The sequence below is a fragment of the Apis florea genome, unplaced genomic scaffold (genome assembly GCF_048593485.1).
Source record: "Apis florea isolate Af1SG1 unplaced genomic scaffold, ASM4859348v1 contig_2839_pilon, whole genome shotgun sequence".
NCBI lineage: Eukaryota > Metazoa > Arthropoda > Insecta > Hymenoptera > Apidae > Apis > Apis florea.
The window spans coordinates 1-21,316 of record NW_028256653.1 but is presented as its reverse complement, the minus strand read 5'-3'; the positions used below and the strand labels follow the sequence as shown (position 1 = coordinate 21,316).

The following is a 21,316-nucleotide window of genomic DNA, read 5'->3' as shown; positions in this document are numbered from 1 at the left end:
TTTCAATCGGATTCCAACGATTCAAATATCGGTAGGGAAGCCGAGTTATTCCATAGAGAAATATTTCGATGATTTTTTAATTGGTAAAGTATCGTTTATGTTATTTCGTTCCAACGAGCGAACATTAACTTTCCCACTCATCTTCATCCTATTTTTCCCCCCCCTCTTCGTTGTATTATACTTTTTATTTAAACGCGAGTTTTAATCAAAATGTTTATTAAATCGCTCGGCTATCGAGCGAACGTGCAAATGCGATTCGTTAATATCCGATGAGTCGGAGAGATTGAGAGGAGAAAAAAAAAAAAGAAAAAAAAGAAAAATAAAAACGATATAACGATCGAAACAGGCATTGAAATATTTAAATACATTGAAATAAACATAACGCATAAACGAAACCGATCGGCTTCGGTCGGTTTTAAGAGGCAGAAATATTTATAATTTCGCGCATCATCGTGTCACGGTGCTTGAAACCGCCAACAGGAAAATGGGGAAAAAAAGAGGAACAGAAATAACAGAGGCGGAGAATAATTTCGAATCGTTGAAATGAAAGACGCAGCCATTAATTAAGCCGGATATTGTGAATGAATCGAATATATATTTAACGCGAGTAAACTATTTCCACGTATCAATATTAAGTTTAAATATTTTCATTCTCGCGTAAACATAAATATCGTTGCGTGGAAAATCGTTGGCATCCCGAGACAGCAGTTGAAAATCGCCATTTTTAATTCTTCCTGCAAAGAGATCCACCATCTCATTTTAATATAATTTATCCTGCTAATTTTATACAATATCCGTATCATTATCCCCAGAAAATATATTTTAATTACACTAAAAGTTAATTTGACCGTTGTTGTATCATTGATGTACCTTTTTTTTTTTTCCGTTATTGTAAATAACAATTATTCTATAATGGGAGATAAACTACGCGTGAAAGGATTGTTTCTGTGAATTCGTAGCTTTTCTCGCTACGTTTCTCAATCTTCAATCACAATTGAGGGTAATAACATATATCTGATTGAAAAACATTAAACATTAATGTTTCGAAAAAATAACAATAAAGAAAAACGATACAATTTTTATATGAAAAATATTAGGATAGAAATTTAATTTAATAAAAGAAAAGAAATTCTCATTCTCGTTCAAAACTGATCGAGAATAGTTTCGAATCGAATCTCATTAACAGGAATCCTGTTAAGAAGGATGCGATCTCGATTACACCGATCTCGAATCCGTTCGAATTATATACACGATCAGTAAATGGGATCGACGACAGGTTAATAATAGACGAATCCTTCGAATCAACGCAATAATACCAATCTCGAGGCCGACAGGGGGGGGGGGAGAGGAGAGGAAGAAAGAAGACAGGGGGGAGAGGAGAGAAAAGAGAGAGAGGAAGACGGTAGAGAGATTGGTCTCTCCATTTTTTGGGCGAGCTTCTTTAATTAAGATCTTCCGTCGAAATTTCCCCGGCGTATTCGGTTTCTGGGGAAGGGGAGGGGAGTTTCTCCACGAAAGCGGCCACGATTCACGATAAACCGTGGTGAAAGGAAACTCGTTAAAACCAATCCACCGTCGATCGAATCGATCGTTTTGCACATTGGTTCAAACTTGGATAGAGAGGAGGAGGGGAACGAATGGAGGAGTAAGAGAGAGTGAAAAAGTGACGGGGGGGAGGGGAGGAGAATAGATTGAAACGAGTGTATACAGAGACAGGCGAAGAGGGAGATAGACAAGAAGAGGAATATTCTTAATCTATATCCTTGTTCCAGATATCGCAGTTGAAGGTTAACCATCGAGGGAAAAGGGGAGGGCGAGGGATGATTTAATTAAAAAGGTTGGACGTGGTTTTCTTCTCGTCGCGATTTCGTAATTTCCGACGATGAAATCGAGCGACGAGAAGAAAAAAAAAAAAGGGAAAGGGGTTTTGTCTGGTCCGAGGACGATGTCTGTGATCGTTTTGACTTTGATAAGAAATGGGCCAAAGTGGAGGAGAAACGGAAGAAAATTAAGGAAAGACGAAAGGGTGTGAGGGGAAGGGGAGAGGGGGGAGAGGGGGGAAATCAGACGTAAGAACAGGGAAAGTTGGACGGAAATCAAGGGAGAGAAAGACGAGAAAGGAGAGAAAAGCGATAGATAGGAAACGTAGAAAGTGAACGTGGCTGAGTAAGGGTGAAGAAGGGGTAGATAATTAGACAAGAAACATAGACCTGTTCCCTTTCTTTCTTTTGCTCGGTGAAATTTCTTCTCAAGAAAAAGACTTTCCCTTTCGTCTTATCGCTAATTTTTTTCAACGGTGCTGTAACTGAAGAATTAATACTTTAGAGAGAATAGCTTTGAACATTTTGATTGCGAATCGTTATAATAATGTGTAAGAATTTTGAATCAAAAAAAAAAAAAAAATCTATAAAATACATGCTTATAAAACTTTGTTAATAAAAAGTATAAATGACGAATGAATTTACTCGAAAACAATTGATCAAACTATAAACAATATATATGTATATCTTATTTCTAAATATTTCTCCAATTTTTTTGAAAACATACTTATATTTAAGAGACTCAGTAACAAAATTTAAATACAATTAGTAAAAAAAAAAAATTTTTTTATAAAAAGAAAAAGAGATGAAATCTTTTACTTGAAAAAACAATTACAATAATTAAAAATTCGTCGAAAATGAAATATCTCAAATAAGAAAATTAACGAAAAAACTAAAGAGCGTAAGAGAGAATGCTATATTGAAAGCAAAGAAACAAAATCAGACATTGGTAAGGACGTTGGGCGAAAATCAGGAGGAAAGGAAAGAAGGATTGGGAAGGGGGGGGGGGGCAGATAGGCAAACGTAGAAAGTGAACGTAGCTGGTAGTGAACGCAAAAGGGTAGATAATTAGACAAGAAACACAGAGGTCCTTTCTCTCTTACCCAGCAGAGTTTCTTCCGACTTTCTCTCGAGCCCGTATCCTCCTTAATTAAATATAAGCGCCGGCTTACCTCTGCTTCTTAAACCTTACCACCGTCGTTTCATCCACGCACCTCGTTTCCTCCACCATCCTCACCCTTTACCTCGCCAATTCCTATCCTCCTGTAACACCGAAAGGCACACCAAGTTGAGCCAACAATTCTCGTTCACAAAGTACTCGCGCGTACATAGATGTACTTTGGGCTGGTGCTTGCACTAGTTCACGAACAGGGATACCCCGTACACTGCGAACGCGTGTAGGTATGCGACGAAGAGAAACACCTCGGGAGGCGTAGTGTATACACTCGTGTGTATACAGGGTGTTGAAATAGTCGTGGTGCAAAGAAAAAAGGATTATTTTTTTTTAAAAAATAAAAGTAAGAGTAAGCTTCGTTTTGGAATGAATCGAATTTTATCTCTGGAAAAATATTTGCATGATATACAAATTGATATTGGAATGAAAAAATGATTACTGAATTGAACTGTAAAAGAATTTGAAAACTTAGAAGATTTTATTCGTTGTAAGAAATATATAATATATGTATGCATAATACATAATTAATTTTATTCAGTTTCATTTAAGAATATTTTCAAAAGAAATAAAGATATAGAATCATTTAAATGGAAATTTTAATATATTTAACAATAATTCAATGTAATTTCAATTTTCAAAATCAATTCAATAATTTTAAAAATATCTTAATTAAATACAATTTTTCTTAATGAATTCTTTAAATGTATATAATATATTATTTGATTAAATATGAATATTCTATATATAAGACAAAGTGTAAAAAACAAAGAATAAAATCTTATTATTTAAATATCTATCTCCTCTCCCAAAAAATTAAATTCAATTAATTTTCAATTAATTTTCAATTCAATCAATAAATCCTTCTTCGAATTATAATAAACAAAATTAATCATTCGTTACTCATTATTAAATTTTCAATTTGGAGCTACTTTTAATTACTCTAAATTTCAAAATCAATTCCCAATAATGAAAATGAACAAATTCTATTCTACTTCTATTTCTATGCTCCATTTTTATATTTTTATATTTCTTCAATTAAAATATACTCTACATCCGATTATAGCACGAGATTATTGGAACACCCTGTATAAGCACGCGTGCGTATGATACTACACAAGACTCGTCACGTAATTACGAGAGGGACCGAGCAGTTTGCAGAGGTCACACGCGGGACAGAGGCGCCCTCTCCTGAGCGGCTAATATGCCGAGGCTGATGCGATGCCTAGTGATACAGGTGTGGGACAAGGAAGGGTTATAATCGTTTTAAACGATCGCGCCAGGCCTGATTAAGGATCGCCGATCCTCTTAGCGGTGCCACTGATGGTGCTACCCACGGGCTTACAGCGTTTAGGCGACGTTCCCAACCCTTGTGCTATTTAGTTTGTTTTATTACGAGATGTTTGTCGAACGTTAAAAGGGAGAGAGGGTGATAAAGGATGATTTAAGAAATTTTATTGCAAGAGAATGCTTTAAATGAGAGGGAATCGTTTGGATGGTTTTTTTGAGAGTTATTAGATAGATTCAGATGGTGGATAATGTGTGGATAGAGTTTTGAGAAGCGTGAAAATGTATTGGGTGTTTATTGGTAGAGTGGCAGTCGTTGAAAAGAGTAAAATTGTTTGCAAAAAATAAATAAATAAATGAAAGTGGAGGATAATTTGAAGTTAATAATAGTTGTTCGTTAACTCCATTTTTCTAAAAAAAGAAAAAAAATCAGTTTAATTAATAAATATCAATAATCCATAATATCGATAAAATCAATCAATAGATATTTATTTATTAGTTGGAATAATAAAAATAAATTTATATTTCGGGTTTTTATACAATGGCATTGGTTAGAGTATTAAATTGAATTTCTTTTTAAATTAACAGGTATCGAACTTCTGCCATTCGATTAAATATTTCAATCCGCAGAAGTTATATAATTACTTTGGTTGTAAATGATCCATGATTTCGTCAGATTTCGTAGTTGACTCGGTAGTTACTAATATTTTATATTTACGAGGTAAAAATACACTATTGTTATATTCTTGGTTATTTCGTGTAATATTATTCATCTTGAAATTACGATGAATCGTATTGTTGTTATAATTACCTTCGATTAATTTAGAAGGAAAATTATTAGATGCAGTCTTATTTACTGCATCATTATTCTGTACCTTAGGAAATAGAATGTGAGTGTTATTGAAATTATGACCAATATTGAGAGTATTGTTTATAAAATTATTAACAAATGTATCATTGTTAGACATCCTACGTTGTTTATTCCAATTTAAAGTATAAGGCCATCGTTTCTGAAACGAGGACTCATTCCTATTGTTGTGAACTGTATAAGGATGATTTGCTTGTCTTTGCAATCCTGGAAGATTATTTCTCGTTTCCTGTTCCTGGTGTTCATTTTGTTGATTTGATTTCTCTAAAAAAAAAAAAAAAAAAAAGAAAAAAAAAATTCCATAAAATTAGTCTCAAGTTCCTATCCTATTTATTTCTTAATGATCAAAAAGATAAGAACTAAATTCACCTGTTGTCATCATTGGAAGTTCAAGGAATCTTTCAATAGACCGTCTATTATTATTCAAAGAATCCAATATTCTACGCAATATTCGTTGATAGGCAGTCCTATTCTGACCAGATGAGTTCAAAACATTGGACATCACAGAGTTTATCAAACTCGTATTGGTGGATGCATCGGCTGGTACCACGTGAACCAAGTGTTTCTGTCCCATCTGGTCAGTTCCAAGTATCAACCTAGGTATCAACTGCTTCGTCCTGCCTCCATTTTCCTTCGATTTAACATCCGTCGAAGAGCCATTCGAACTTTGCTGCACCATTTCCGATCGTTGCCTTTTAACGTTCTTCGGATCAATCCTCTCCTCGTCCTCTTTCCTGGGCATCGCGCTCGTGCTCTCGACACTCTGCCTCCTCGTGACGTTTTCTGGAACACGATTGCTGGAAACATTGTCACTCGTCTCCACAATTCGTTTCTCGGGCAACGAATTTTTATCGGCGTATATCCAAAACTGCTTAACTTTCTTCTGTTCTCCCAAAAAATCATTGTCGAGGGTCGCGTAAGCGCTCGCATCATTGCGATAATTATGCTTATCGTTCAAGTATATATCCTGCTCGCCCTGCGACGTCACGTAGACGTACGACTGAGACCACAAGCTTCTCATATGATAGCTGCCGTCTATCTGCGGCACGATCGTCACTTGAAGATCGTGTCTTGTGCCACCATGCGACGAGATTCTCTTGATTCTACGGAGGACCCACTTGACCGTGGAATGGGTATGATCATTGCACAGGGCGCATTCAGTGCATCCCTGCTGGCAGAAGAGCCAGTGGCCGCTTGGCAAGTGATAAACATCGCCACGAGAGAGAACAACGTTAGTTGCGTCGCTCGAGACAATTGGGAAGGGACCATTGTAAAATGGCGCCTCTAAGACACGTCTATAAAGGTAATAGTTGCCGGTTGGCGGCGGTGAGATCGTTCTGAACACGAATTCCCGAATGATGTGCTCCCAGTAGAACGGCTCAGTGAATGAGTGATCGGAGACGTGACGTTTTTGGGATTGTATTTTTGCTTGTCCGCTTGTTTGCTTCGATGACGACTGTATTCCCATGGAGATCAATGAGAGCTGTGCAAAGAGTGAATTATATTTTAACACGTTGAATAGTGCGAAATATAATTCACTTTTTTTAATTTTATCGGCGATGAAGCTATTTCACCGATATGTAATGCTTTGAGGAAATTTTGAATTATGAATTATAGTGTACGTTTACACATTGCGATGAAAGAAAAATGCGGAAAATTTTGAAATTCGTGAATGTTATGAGAATGTTATATAAAAAGTAATATAAGAGAAATGGAGAAATTATTAAAATTTGGAAAATTAAAATTGGTATGTTGCAAAACATATCATAATTGTAAAAATGAATAAATTTTAAAACTAAGCAAATTATAGAATGCAAAAGAGATATAAATCTTTATATTATAAAGGTAAACTAAAGTAAGCAAGGAATTTAATGAAAAAGATCAGAATATGTCTAATTTTTACTGCTGGTTTCAATTGCATATGACGAATAGGTTGAATCAAAAGTACGAAACTTAATGTCGTGTTTAAAGTGGTTGCAATATTAATCACAGAACGAGAATTTCACAAAGAAAGAAATATCGATTTTACTCACTATCACCATCGAGACAAGATTCCACTTCGTAGAATTCATGTTTCACTGTCTCTAATCACGACAAGGCAGGTAAGAAACCGAAAGATAAAAAATTAAAGAGAATTCATGATGCACAGGGGTCGGTGTTACGTGTCTTACACCTGGCATACGACTGAATCATGCAGAAATCATGATCAAGAAACCTCTGGTGTCGAACATATGTTAGAAACTACAAATACTGGGATATCTAAGAATATATCTAAGAAAATTGAGATTGCCTATGATTAAACATTTGATTCGCCGATCAAATATTGAAATTCAAACATAATTCAGGTCGGATTTATGTGTGTGCAATATGAGAAAATAATGTGTCATATAAATTTAAAAATTTATTTGAATAATTATCAAATTAACTTATCTTTTCGTTACGTCTATTATTTTCGTTATTTTCGTTAGTGATTTTAATAATAAAAAAGTATAAAATAAATATAATAATAAGCATGTTAATATTCTTTTTTTTTATTATTATAGAATAGAATAATAATTAGGAATAAATATATAATCGATAAGAAAAAAGAAAAAAAAGACATGGAAAGAATAGAATTTAAATATTCAGAAACTTATATTAATGCATATTAATTAACAATATTCATTTTAAATAAATGAATAAAAATTTATTTTTATTCTTAAATTATTTGTTTCACGTATAATCCTCTTATTTAAAAAATATATCTAATACTAATTTCATAATTTCATTATTCATAACAGTCATTATATATAATCTTACCATGCCTACAATATAAACTTTTGATTAATATTAAAACTTTAGGAAAGTCTATATAACCATCGATATCGATAAAACGGAATTAATCGTTTTCCGTATCGGCGATATAAATATTGGCGATCGATGCACGCGTTGTCCATGCCGGATAGACATTGCAAACGAGACAATGTCATACCGTGTGCCGGGTAAAATATGTACATCGCGAACTAATCTGCGTTTTGATCGAGAATTTGTTTCTATTCCGCGATAGGAACCACCTGTCACGTATGGTCAGATAAACGGTTTTACTATGCAAAGAATGGAACACGATGAATTATTGTTTCATTAATACGACACGACGGTAACGCAACACAGGACAGAAGTTATTGTGAACGAAACGCGTTAATATTAAAAGTGAACGGTTGTTGCATTTTTCACGGTGACAAACGTTTCTTTGTTTCAGGCTTCTGGCACACTAGGCGTTCCAGTTTTCGATGATAAATTGGATGACTTGTCCTTTAGAAAATTTAAAAAAAAAGAATATGATGGGAAAAATTAAAATAATTAACATTACAAGTAAATTTTTAATTGTTCTTTCATCAAAGATTAGATTTATAGAACATTTATAACTCGTACTGGAAATAGTTTTAGATAATATTTTGGGAATTTCAAATTTCTAAAAAAATGATCATAAAAAATGTTTGAAGTCTTTCTTACTTCAATATTTTAACAAATCCTAATAATGTAATTTTCGAAAAATAAAATTTATAATGATTATGTATTTTCAAATTTAAGGCAAAGTAGAAGAAAGTTTCGATTACACGCCACGAGATGGCAGTATAAATCAATGAGCTATGTGGCGCCATCTGTACGTCATTCGTAAAAACAATTCAGAAATGAAAGAATAAAGCATAAGGATTAATAGCTACAAAATATAAAATACACGTAATAATCGTTTCTTTTCGTTCTAAGCTCCGAAAACAATAAAATAATGATTTAATTGTAATATATTTTTTAATACATTATATATAATTAAAAAAGAAAATAAAAGTATATAAAAAATACGTATATGAAAATATAAATGAAAGGAAGTTTCAATTACTAGCTCAAGATGTCGGTAAAGAAGTTCTGTTACGTGGCGCCATCTGTAGGTTTTTTACAATATATACTTACATCCACGAATAAATATCAAAAATATTTAAGATAATAAAACAAAAATGTTTCTACATAGGTTACTAAACAAATGTATAAATAAATAAACAAATGTAACAAGAAGCATATAAATAAGTAAATTTGTGAAATATATAAATGAACAAAATTTAAAAATCTAAAAATTACTCACTAGGCATAAATAAGTGAACAAAACTAAAAATCATATATATATTTATTTTAATTATTTAATTATTTATATATCTTATCCTATTTTTACACTTTCCGTTTTATTTATTTATGCAGAATTCAAATTATTTATATATTTACGTTTTATTAATGCAATCTCCTTCTAAGCTTCTTTAAGACATAAATTTTTTCTTACATTTTCCTCTATTTATTTCATTAATTATAGACTATTTCATTTATTCATTCATTTATTTACTAATATATTACTAATATACTATTTCTTTTCCTCTTTATATATACATCGAATTATTTATACATATAACAAATTTAGAATTAATTTATATGATTATTTAGGAAATTATATACATGATAATATATAATTATTGATAATTTATTATATGTTTATTCTTTCTTTGACAAATAAGTTATTTATTGATGTTTTTTATAGATTTCATTGTTTTATTTATATATGCAATTATTTAATAAACTCTAAATCATTTATTTACCAATTTACTTACCAATTCATTTATTTATGTGTTGAATTATCTATTAATTAATTTGTAAAGTTTTTATGACTTTTTTATTTCATGTGTACAACGATTCATTTATTTTGTAATTTATTCTTTCATTTTATTCATTGATTTATTCCTTCACACAAATACTTCTTTGATTTAAATATATTCTATTGCTTGAAAGTATCTGTTAATATGTATATTTGTTGATTTAGATGAACACATGAAATAAATGAAGAAAAAAACGTAGAAATATATAAATAAAAAAATAATTGAAAAATTAAACAAGTGAAAATAAAAATTAAAAAATCAAAAAATAAATATAGAAATAAATCTCTTAATAATAAATAAAAGAAAAAATAAGTGATTCAATATATAATGCAATAAAATTAATTGAAAAGAAAGATGAATAAAGAATTTATAACATATCACAATAATATTATAAATATTAATTAGGAATAAATTTTATAAGATTAAAAATTACTTATTACTTATTTTTTAATTCATTTAAATAGTGTATGGTTTATTCAGTATTTTGTTTTGTTTAACTTACGTTATACCTCGAATTATTTATTTATTAAATTATAGATTTATTCATTCATTTCAATAAGGATTTATTTGTAGACTTTATTAAAGACATTTATTCATTTTTAAAAAATACAAAACCCATGCTCAAAGTTTTAATAATTCATTTAGACATATCACCCAAACTATCTTTTCAAAAAATAAACAAAAATTTTAAAATATAACAACAAAAACAAAATTTGTTAAAAATATTAATACGCAAAAAATTAAAAATTGGAATCGCGGACGCAGCCAATTAGCTCATATTATTTACTATAGAATTTATAGTTGTATCGAGGATAAAAAAATAAATTATATGGTAAATAATAATGATTTCCAGGTCTCACCAACTTGGAGGTTGCTGCGAAGTGGAGACCCACCCTATCCACACGGTCCCATCCACCCTCCATTATGCAAAAATTTATTTAAAATCAATGACAAATATTCCTTTTGATGTAAATTTGCAAAACGTTCAATCTTTGAACATTGTACAAAACAAACAGCAAAAGGAATCTCAAGGAAAACCGAAAAGCTAAATCTGAAAGTAAGAATTGAATTAAATCTTAATCCTATATAACTCTTGACATGAAATACAAATACATTTCTTTGTACATATATCAATATTTTATATTATTATAAGTACAAATATATAAAATATTAATACATTACGAAGTTTGAAGGTAAAAAAAAAAAAAGTGAAATGCATTTCATAGAGAATTTAATCATATTTTATTAACCATCACCACTTTTAATGTAAATCACCTTTACTACCACCAAGCATTATTAAGCATGCATTTACAAATATATTCTACTTTCTACAGCAGCAATTCTACAAGCCATCTACTTACTACTTTTTAAAATTTTTCAATATAAAAATTTTGTCAATTCAACTTAGAAATATTCAAATCATAAATGTGATTTAATTATAAAGAATTAATTAACATATAACCTTCAAGATCAAGTTTCATCTAAATCTTCTACTCTCTTTGTTTGCTATCAATATCTTAGTTAAATCCTTATTTCAAAATCACTTTATTCCTAAGTCTAAAAGTAGTACCTTCCTATTTTAAAGAGTTAGAAATCCTACCTACATAAAAATACAGTTTCTTTCCAATTCATTACAGACTCATACGATCCCTACCTACATAGAATTTAATTTTACAAAATACAGTTATACCTTTCCACTTCATTACTCAGACTCACACCCTATCATACCATTCCTACCTCATAGAATCTAATAAGATACAGTTACACCTTTCCAATTCATTACAGAATCATACCGTATCACAACCATCTTTATCAACACAGAATCCAAATGCATTTTTCTCTATTCTTAAGGAAGGTACTACTTATCTATATAAAAATCTATCTAAAAGATGTATTTAGGGACCCCTTTCACTTCAAAATAAACATAACCGAAAAAAGAGAGAGAAACATTATATAAAATATGATGAATGATGATTGGTTGATTTCATAATAGATCCTGAAACAAATCAAATTATTAGTAATTAGTAATATATAATTATTTATTATTTAATCGATGATACAAAATTTTCTTGAAATAAATAACTGCTCTCTTAGAATTGATATACCTGAAACAAACTCAAATAAGAGATTAGTATAACAGAATAAAAAATATTTCAAACATTGTAATTTCATAAAAATTCGTAAAATAATTATATAAAATGATAAACATAATGAACATTCACCGTTATTGAAGAAATTCAATAAAGAAATTTCATAAAAACAATTTCAATTCGAAATTGAAGACAAAGTCTTTATCAAAGAGAAAAACAAATATTAAATAATATATTTTCAAACTAATATTTTCACACTAATATTTTATGCAACGAACGCAGAATGATAAGGGGTCATAAGGGATGCTGAAAAAGAAAAGAACGTAGTAGTCGGAAGGACTACTAAAATAAAAATATCTTCCACTCGATATGAATCGAACAACAAACCGCGAGTGGAATATTCATTTTGTACCGCAACACTAATAAAATAATATATCATTTTTTATAAAATAAAAAATTTTTTAAATCAAACGCGATGAGTGCTTTTTTATACTTGCAATACGGATTAATTTATATTGAAAAAAAATTAAAAAAAAACAAAAAAATTCAATCAATTATTTACGCAACGTTACTTTATGCACTCAAATTTAAACAACGCAACACTACTAAAGAATGATCCGAAGAAAATCCAATGGTCTCTTTAATGACTGCCATCGTATAATCACCCTTGTAGCTTTTTTTAGCCACTTAAGGTGATTCAGGAACAGGAACGTGAGTTCTTCCACAATTCCAGTGAAAGAAATTTGGGCATTCAATATTCGCAACACTACTTGAACAAACGCGATTATTTATCAACGCAACGCTATATTTTAAAACAAATTCAATCGAAATCGTTAATTCTGACTAAAAAGCTACTATTGATTAGAAATAAAGAATCGTAATCATTTTAAAGATATAAAATTTACTTTATAAGAAATTAAAACAATTTATAGCAAACAAATCGCGATATCTTATAATTCACTTATCTTATAATGCAAACGCGATTCTCATCTTAACGCAACACTAATGCAAACGCGATTCTCATTTTAACGCAAAAGATGTAATAAAGGACTCTAATTCAACCCGTTTATTAATCAATCGCAACACTAATAAAAAACGCGATGCCCATGATGACTGGATCTTAATGATGGGCCGGCATGCAAAACGGCCAGACGATACAACAACAATTACTACATATTACTAAAACGAGCACAGTGACAAAATAGTAACAATGATTTCCCATTCTTTGGATCCAAACAAGAACCAAAAAATGAGAAGCCATTCGTTGCAGCCCTCTTCGTGACAGTTTGTCGGGCCTCTTCGGTCTTCCTCCTTCGGGCGCAATGCCCGCTGAAACTTAAATCTAGGCTCGAGACTCACTAATCGCAAGTCAAAGAAAAGAAAAAAAAGAAAAAAAAAAGTCTAAATCGCGGAAACTAAGTACACATGAACGATTAACGATCGTAATGATCGTCCATCGTACGCGTGCAGAATCTCGAGCTCAACGTTCGTTTCGAAATTTTTCGCGACCGCGACCGCGGAAATTCGAAAAATCGATGAGCAAAATCAAAAACGAGTGGCATGCTCCACTCGTTTCAACCGGTTTCACCCTCGATTCTTCAAATTTTATTTCCTGAAACAGATTGTCACGCGAAAAAGCGCGCCTACCCGATCAGAGACTGTGACAACCTGCCCGGCCCTACCTACTTATAATTAACATACACACCAGAAAGTATGCTACCTATCCTACCTAGCCCTATAATTAAAAAATAGCAAAACAGGCACACCAACACACTCATTCAACGATTCTCACACATAATACTCGGGCGCAAAATCCTACACTAGGGAAAACGTCCCGGGACGCCTCCGACACCCGAGCTTGGCACACTACTTGCATACTCTAACTTTACGTACCATTTTCCTGAAATCGATTGACGATGGCTAGCGATCATTGCGTGAAATGTCATGAAAATATGTGTATATCTTAATTATTAATATTTCTTAATAAAAGAATATGCCTTTTACGGTCAAATCAAATTTGTTATAATTTGAAAGTAAAAAATCTAATATTGTGGATAAATTATTGTTGGAAATTGTAACGATATTAATCATTAAAATGTTAAATATCTCGAGTTATATCGTATAGAATAACATACTAAACGACGCAATTCCACAGCCTAACCACACACACAAAATGTGGAAAATACGTCGTGCACGATACACTAACGCATCGTCAATCGCTAAAAAATTTTTATTAGCTTATGAACTAAAATCATCATGCTTTTCGCCTCTCTCTCACCCAAGTAACACCTGGGCACGTGAGTGAGATCCTGGCAAAGAACACGGAAAGGATTAAATCTGAAAATCCTGAGCTAAAAAAAATTATTAGTATATCTAACGGACTAATGTTTTCTCATTTTAGATTTGCTCATTTTATTTCAAACTTTAATAAATTCTCTTTGTAAACTTTATGAACTTTTATTAATTTTAGAAAGCAAAAATATTGAAATAATAAAGAAGAAATTTATTTTTCATATATTATTGAATTAACCATATTAAATTTACGTATGATAATTAATAATAGAAAATAATTGACTCTAAAAAAAATTTCAATGAAAATAACCTCAGGCGATCTCTTAATCGAAACATATTTTCGAAAAAACTAGCACAAAAAATTTCTTATTGTTTAGATTCAGAAATCTACCTGTCGCGAAATATCTTCTTGCACGTAATATTTCACATACTCTCTTACGGAAAAAATAAATATTTTTTCATTTCGAATCACATTTAAATTTATAACAAAAATCAAATAATTAAATATTACGATGAAATGGAAAATAAAATTATTATATAAATTGTTCATTATCATAATTGTCGATAACCATATCATAACGACAATATTCACTATCAATTGTATTGCGTACAATAATTGATATTTTTATTGTAACGAAGTCGAAGGATATCCGAACTTCTTCACAATTTTGACTTCATTTCTCAACCTATTTGAATCTTAATTTTTATTCATAAATAATATTCATAATAATATTTATAATAATATTCATAAATATATTCATAAATATATTCATTCATTTTACAATCAATCATAGAAAAAATACTTTCAATAATAGATCAATCAAATCACTAATTATTCACATCATTCTATATATTAATAAATAATATGTTAATTAATATAAAACTATCAATATCATCTTTCCAAAAACGCGACATGCAAGAAGATCTATCCTGATCTAATAAATAAAATACAAGAAAAATGTTACTATTCACGAGTATAATAAATACCCATGGTCACTGTGCTCGTGCAAAATTCTACGTATACAACCAGTCATTCGTGTCGATTCGAACCTTTTGTCCTACGACATGATTGAATGACCGGAGGAACATAAATGCATGCGACTCACCAATCGATGCGAAGAATCTGCATTTTGTTGTGGCCCAAGATGTCATCGCCAAGTAGTCATCACGAGGAAGGGAAAACTGTAACCAAACATGAAACACTATCATTAAAATTCTGATTATTTGAGAAAGTCGAAGGGAGCAGAAAATATATAAAAATAATTACCTCTTCGCGTGATGGATGATCGCCCGATTCCTCAAAGAACACTGATTCTACCCTGTACCGAAAACGAATATTTAAAAATATAAAAAAATAAAAATAAAAAACTACTAACGCGTCGAAATCAAATAAAAGCGGCGAACAAACACTGATTCTAGTTTCGCGAATAATTATAGTAATTTAATTAGAACTAGTGTGCTCTAAATACTAAAAAATTATTACGAAACAAACACTGAATCTATCGATCGCATTGCGCGCGATCACAAATATTATTTAAAACTGAAGTCCATAAGAAATGAAGATCCTCCGGCATCTTTAACAAAATATAAAATATTACGTGTAATTACGAGTATTTATAACATTGATGATATAAAAATATTGAAATAAAATATCTTTTAATATGAATAAATAATTACCTCTTCGCGTGATGGATGATCGCCCGATTCCTCAAGGAACACTGATTCTACCCTGTACCGAAAACGAATATTTAAAAATATAAAAAAATAAAAATAAAAAACTACTACGCGTCGATTTCAAATAGAAGCGGCGAACAAGCACTGACTCTAATTTCGCGAATAATTTAATTAGAGCTGTTGTGCTCTAAATATTAGAAAACTATTACGAAGCAAACACTGAATCTACCGACCGCATTGCGCGCGATCACAAAAATTCTCTGGAAATAATTCGCTATATTAGTGGGGAGAAGGGGGGGGGGGGAATTTTTTTTATAGAAAAAGAAGCAAAATACTTTTTCTTTTTTTCTAACGAAAATTTGTTTCACAAAAAATTACGCCCTTTTATTAAACTACGAATCGATTATCAATTTTTTATGAATAAAAGAATTTAGAATGTGTATCGTTAATGCAAAACCATTAACAATTATAGTGAATGTTCATTATACATATAGAATAAAGTATACTTTTATGTAATGATAAAGTATATCATATAATAATGATCGAATAAAATAAAGAATAAATACATACAGTACACGAGCGAAAAATCAAGCTTCCCTTTGAAAAAGTACAATGACGTCCATGTTGGAATTTTTCCCGCCTTCCCGATGCACAATATATCTATGTCCAATAATAATCGGGTAATAATCTGTACAAAAGAAAACGAGAATTTTCAAATATACACATGAAATGTATAAAATTAATCGATCACAAATAAAAATAAAGCAATTATCAAGCACAAATTTCATTTTAAAAAGTCATAACCTGAGAGTTAATTAGCACTGCAATTGTCAAATAAATGAATAGAGAAAAATTAACAATTTAACTTCAAAAGTTTGCCAGATATAATAATAATAATCGCGTATTTATTGAATAATAACGATAGGAACGATAGCTTAAGAAAAAAATATATATCTATTATGCAGCAAACAAATCACAAGAAAAAGTGAAGCTTCTAACACGAATATGGATACATAATGACGTAGCACAATTTCGGTTAACGAATTTTCGCGGGGAAGAAGGAGGAAGGTGCGCGAGAGAGATGCGCGAGGGAGATGCGCGAGGGAGATGCGCGAGGCGAAACCTGTCGAAACATGTCGAGCGTGAAAAAAAATGCGAACTCCTAATTTCTTAGAAAAGCTATGTTATGAAAACATCTAACCAGCCACGACCATAACGAAACAGAAAAAGATAAGCTTTGTAAACATTACAAAGAGACGCATTTAGAAACGAAATATGATCACCGATCTAATATATAATATATATAATATATAATAACCGATATGAAATAAAATTTTCTTCGTTTTGTTTGTTTCAATATGGATCAAAAAATTATATAAATAAATTTATTCTAAAAAATTTATTTGTCAAAAGATACGAAACATCAAAATTAGTCATAAATCATCGCAATATATGTGTACTACAAGTCATATTTTTTTTCAAATTATCCCGAAAATTGTTAATTTTTTCAGATTAATCAAATTTGCAATCAAAATCGTAAAACAAATGCGTAGGAAAGCTATATCAAAATGAAGCAACAAGTCGAATCTCGCCTCGAAGCAAACGAAACACGAACTACCGGTATTCAATGATCGAAAACACAAAAAAAACTCAAAATATCAATTAATTTCGACACTCAAAATAATAAAAGGATGATTAAATAAACGAAAATAATAATAATTTATAAATTCGGTACAGAATTTGATCAAAATTACTTACTGCGCAGTAGAATTTTCCAAGCTGACAGCGATCAACACGTCCTTCCTCGTTCACTTTCCACTGAAGACTGACGCTGCGCGCCAAAATTCGCCAAGAAGCTCTCTCATTGGCTGGCGACGAAAGTCGATATTTCGATTATTTCGATAATCGAAATCGTATAGAAAATTAAAATATTCCACAATATATTTCAATTACTTTAATTTAACAATATTAAAAATATATATTATCAATTTATTTGTATTATTAAATTTTAATTATTTATATTACTTGTTTATTTATACATTTTTTATTATATAATTTATTTATTGATCGATTTATCGATTATTATCGATATATTTGTCCAATGATTTATTTGTAGATTTTTCACATGAAATTATTTATTTATTTAATAATACAAATCTAAATTTATTATTATGATATATTTATATATTTATTTATTCACTTGTTTTTTTACAATAATTTTCCTGTAAACATTTTCGTTTTATTCATTTAAATATATTATATATTTTAATTTGCTTGCTTATTTATTTACTTAATTAACATTATTATATCTCTACCCTACATATTTTTTAATTCATTTATGTAGGGTCTCGTTTCTAAATTTTTTTGTTTTGTTCACTTATATTATACCTCAAATTATTTATTTATTTAATTACTTATAGATTTATTCATTTGTCTAGATAATGATTTATTTGTAGACTTTATTGTAAACTTTTGTTCATTTATATATTTCATTCAAATTTATTTATTTATTTATCATTTTATTGATTTATACATACTTATATTTATTCATTCACTTTCTAGTAATTTATTTATAGATTTCTTAATTTTGTTAATCTCAGTTTGCATTTATGCACGTATGCATCAAATTATTTGTTTACTGTTACATTATTATTTAGTTATTCATATATCAATCTATTTTAATTATAATATCTTATAATTAATAAATCTATATAAAAGTTTAGATATAAATCATGAATGAATAAAGAAATGAATGAATAATTAAATAAATAAAAGAATTCATATGTATATATTGATGTATATATATAAGTGAACAAAATAAAAAAGTATAGAAAAAAGGCTTCAGCCAAATAAATATAAATTATTAAATCAATGTATGAAACATATACATCATTTGATGCAGAGAAATGAACAGAATAAATGGATAAATCTGTAAATAAATCAATAGACAAATTGATCTAATAAAATAATGAATAAATATATGAATAATTAAATAAATAAAAAATAAATAAATAAATAAATAATTGGATGATACAGGTATAAATGTCAAAAATATATAAATGAATAAAACAAAAAAGTCTATAAATAAATCATTAAACAAATGTATAAATAACCGAATAAATGTAACAATGGACAAATAAATGGAATAAATTTGTGAAAAAAATAAATGAACAAAATTTAAAGATGTAAAAATTAACCACTAGATAAATGAATGAATATATAAATTCATGTTATGTGTACATTATTTTAGTGAGCAAAAATAATACATTTTACAAATAAATCAATAAAAAAATGATGATCAAATATATAAATAATTATATAACTAAAAAGAATAAATATATAAATAATTTCATGAATATGTAAGTAAGCAAAATAAAATGTATATAAAAATGTAATAAGTTAGTCAAATGGATGAATAAACATATAAAAAATTAAATAACTAAAGTAGTAAATATATATAAATGACTTGAGGCATACATAAATGAACAAAACTAAGAATCATATATATATTTATTATTTTAGTTAATAAATTATTTATATATCTCATCCTATTTTTACACTTTCTACTTTGTTTATTTATGCACGTTTCAAATTATTTATACACTTATTTTTTTATATTATTGACTATAAAATATATAGTTGTATCGAGGATACAAAAATAAATTATATGGTAAATAATAATGATTTCTAAGTCTCACCAATTTGAAAGTTGCTGCAAAGTGAAGAACCATACAGTCCCATCCACCCTCCATTATGCAAAAATTTATTTAAAATCAATGACAAATATTCCTTTTGATGTAAATTTGCAAAACGTTCAATCTTTGAACATTGTACAAAACAAACAGCAAAAGGAATCTCAAGGAAAACCGAAAAGCTAAATCTGAAAGTAAGAATTGAATTAAATCTTAATCCTATATAACTCTTGACATGAAATACAAATACATTTCTTTGTACATATATCAATATTTTATATTATTATAAGTACAAATATATAAAATATTAATACATTACGAAGTTTGAAGGTAAAAAAAAAAAAAGTGAAATGCATTTCATAGAGAATTTAATCATATTTTATTAACCATCACCACTTTTAATGTAAATCACCTTTACTACCACCAAGCATTATTAAGCATGCATTTACAAATATATTCTACTTTCTACAGCAGCAATTCTACAAGCCATCTACTTACTACTTTTTAAAATTTTTCAATATAAAAATTTTGTCAATTCAACTTAGAAATATTCAAATCATAAATGTGATTTAATTATAAAGAATTAATTAACATATAACCTTCAAGATCAAGTTTCATCTAAATCTTCTACTCTCTTTGTTTGCTATCAATATCTTAGTTAAATCCTTATTTCAAAATCACTTTATTCCTAAGTCTAAAAGTAGTACCTTCCTATTTTAAAGAGTTAGAAATCCTACCTACATAAAAATACAGTTTCTTTCCAATTCATTACAGACTCATACGATCCCTACCTACATAGAATTTAATTTTACAAAATACAGTTATACCTTTCCACTTCATTACTCAGACTCACACCCTATCATACCATTCCTACCTCATAGAATCTAATAAGATACAGTTACACCTTTCCAATTCATTACAGAATCATACCGTATCACAACCATCTTTATCAACACAGAATCCAAATGCATTTTTCTCTATTCTTAAGGAAGGTACTACTTATCTATATAAAAATCTATCTAAAAGATGTATTTAGGGACCCCTTTCACTTCAAAATAAACATAACCGAAAAAAGAGAGAGAAACATTATATAAAATATGATGAATGATGATTGGTTGATTTCATAATAGATCCTGAAACAAATCAAATTATTAGTAATTAGTAATATATAATTATTTATTATTTAATCGATGATACAAAATTTTCTTGAAATAAATAACTGCTCTCTTAGAATTGATATACCTGAAACAAACTCAAATAAGAGATTAGTATAACAGAATAAAAAATATTTCAAACATTGTAATTTCATAAAAATTCGTAAAATAATTATATAAAATGATAAACATAATGAACATTCACCGTTATTGAAGAAATTCAATAAAGAAATTTCATAAAAACAATTTCAATTCGAAATTGAAGACAAAGTCTTTATCAAAGAGAAAAACAAATATTAAATAATATATTTTCAAACTAATATTTTCACACTAATATTTTATGCAACGAACGCAGAATGATAAGGGGTCATAAGGGATGCTGAAAAAGAAAAGAACGTAGTAGTCGGAAGGACTACTAAAATAAAAATATCTTCCACTCGATATGAATCGAACAACAAACCGCGAGTGGAATATTCATTTTGTACCGCAACACTAATAAAATAATATATCATTTTTTATAAAATAAAAAATTTTTTAAATCAAACGCGATGAGTGCTTTTTTATACTTGCAATACGGATTAATTTATATTGA

The 21,316-nt window shown here is 29.3% G+C and overlaps 1 protein-coding gene across 2 annotated transcripts; it reads right to left on the bottom strand.

Moving 5' to 3' along the window:
• Window positions 1-4,740: 4,740 nt before the first annotated feature.
• On the bottom strand, window positions 4,741-6,997 carry LOC100868126 (uncharacterized). 2 transcript variants are annotated; one of them, XM_012487042.3, is made up of 3 exons: window positions 5,516-6,729; window positions 5,252-5,410; window positions 4,741-5,153 (listed from the first exon to the last, which is right to left on the bottom strand). In XM_012487042.3, exons 1-3 carry the CDS (start codon window positions 6,612-6,614, stop codon window positions 5,143-5,145), a joined length of 1,269 nt encoding a protein of 422 aa, XP_012342496.2. In that variant the 5' UTR covers window positions 6,615-6,729; the 3' UTR covers window positions 4,741-5,142. The 2 variants fall into 2 exon arrangements, with proteins under 2 accessions (XP_012342496.2, XP_012342495.2); XM_012487041.3 differs by having other exon boundaries at window positions 4,741-5,410; window positions 5,516-6,997.
• Window positions 6,998-21,316: the final 14,319 nt, after the last annotated feature.

What these genes read in the sequence shown, in the direction of transcription:
- LOC100868126 (XM_012487041.3), bottom strand. Translation starts at nt 6,614, where the DNA reads ATGGGAATACAGTCGTCATCGAAGCAAACAAGCGGACAAGCAAAAATA. An exon ending in ACTTCCAATGATGACAACAG is followed by an intron (nt 5,411 to 5,515) that starts GTGAATTTAGTT and finishes TTTTTTTTTTAG; the next exon opens with AGAAATCAAATCAACAAAAT.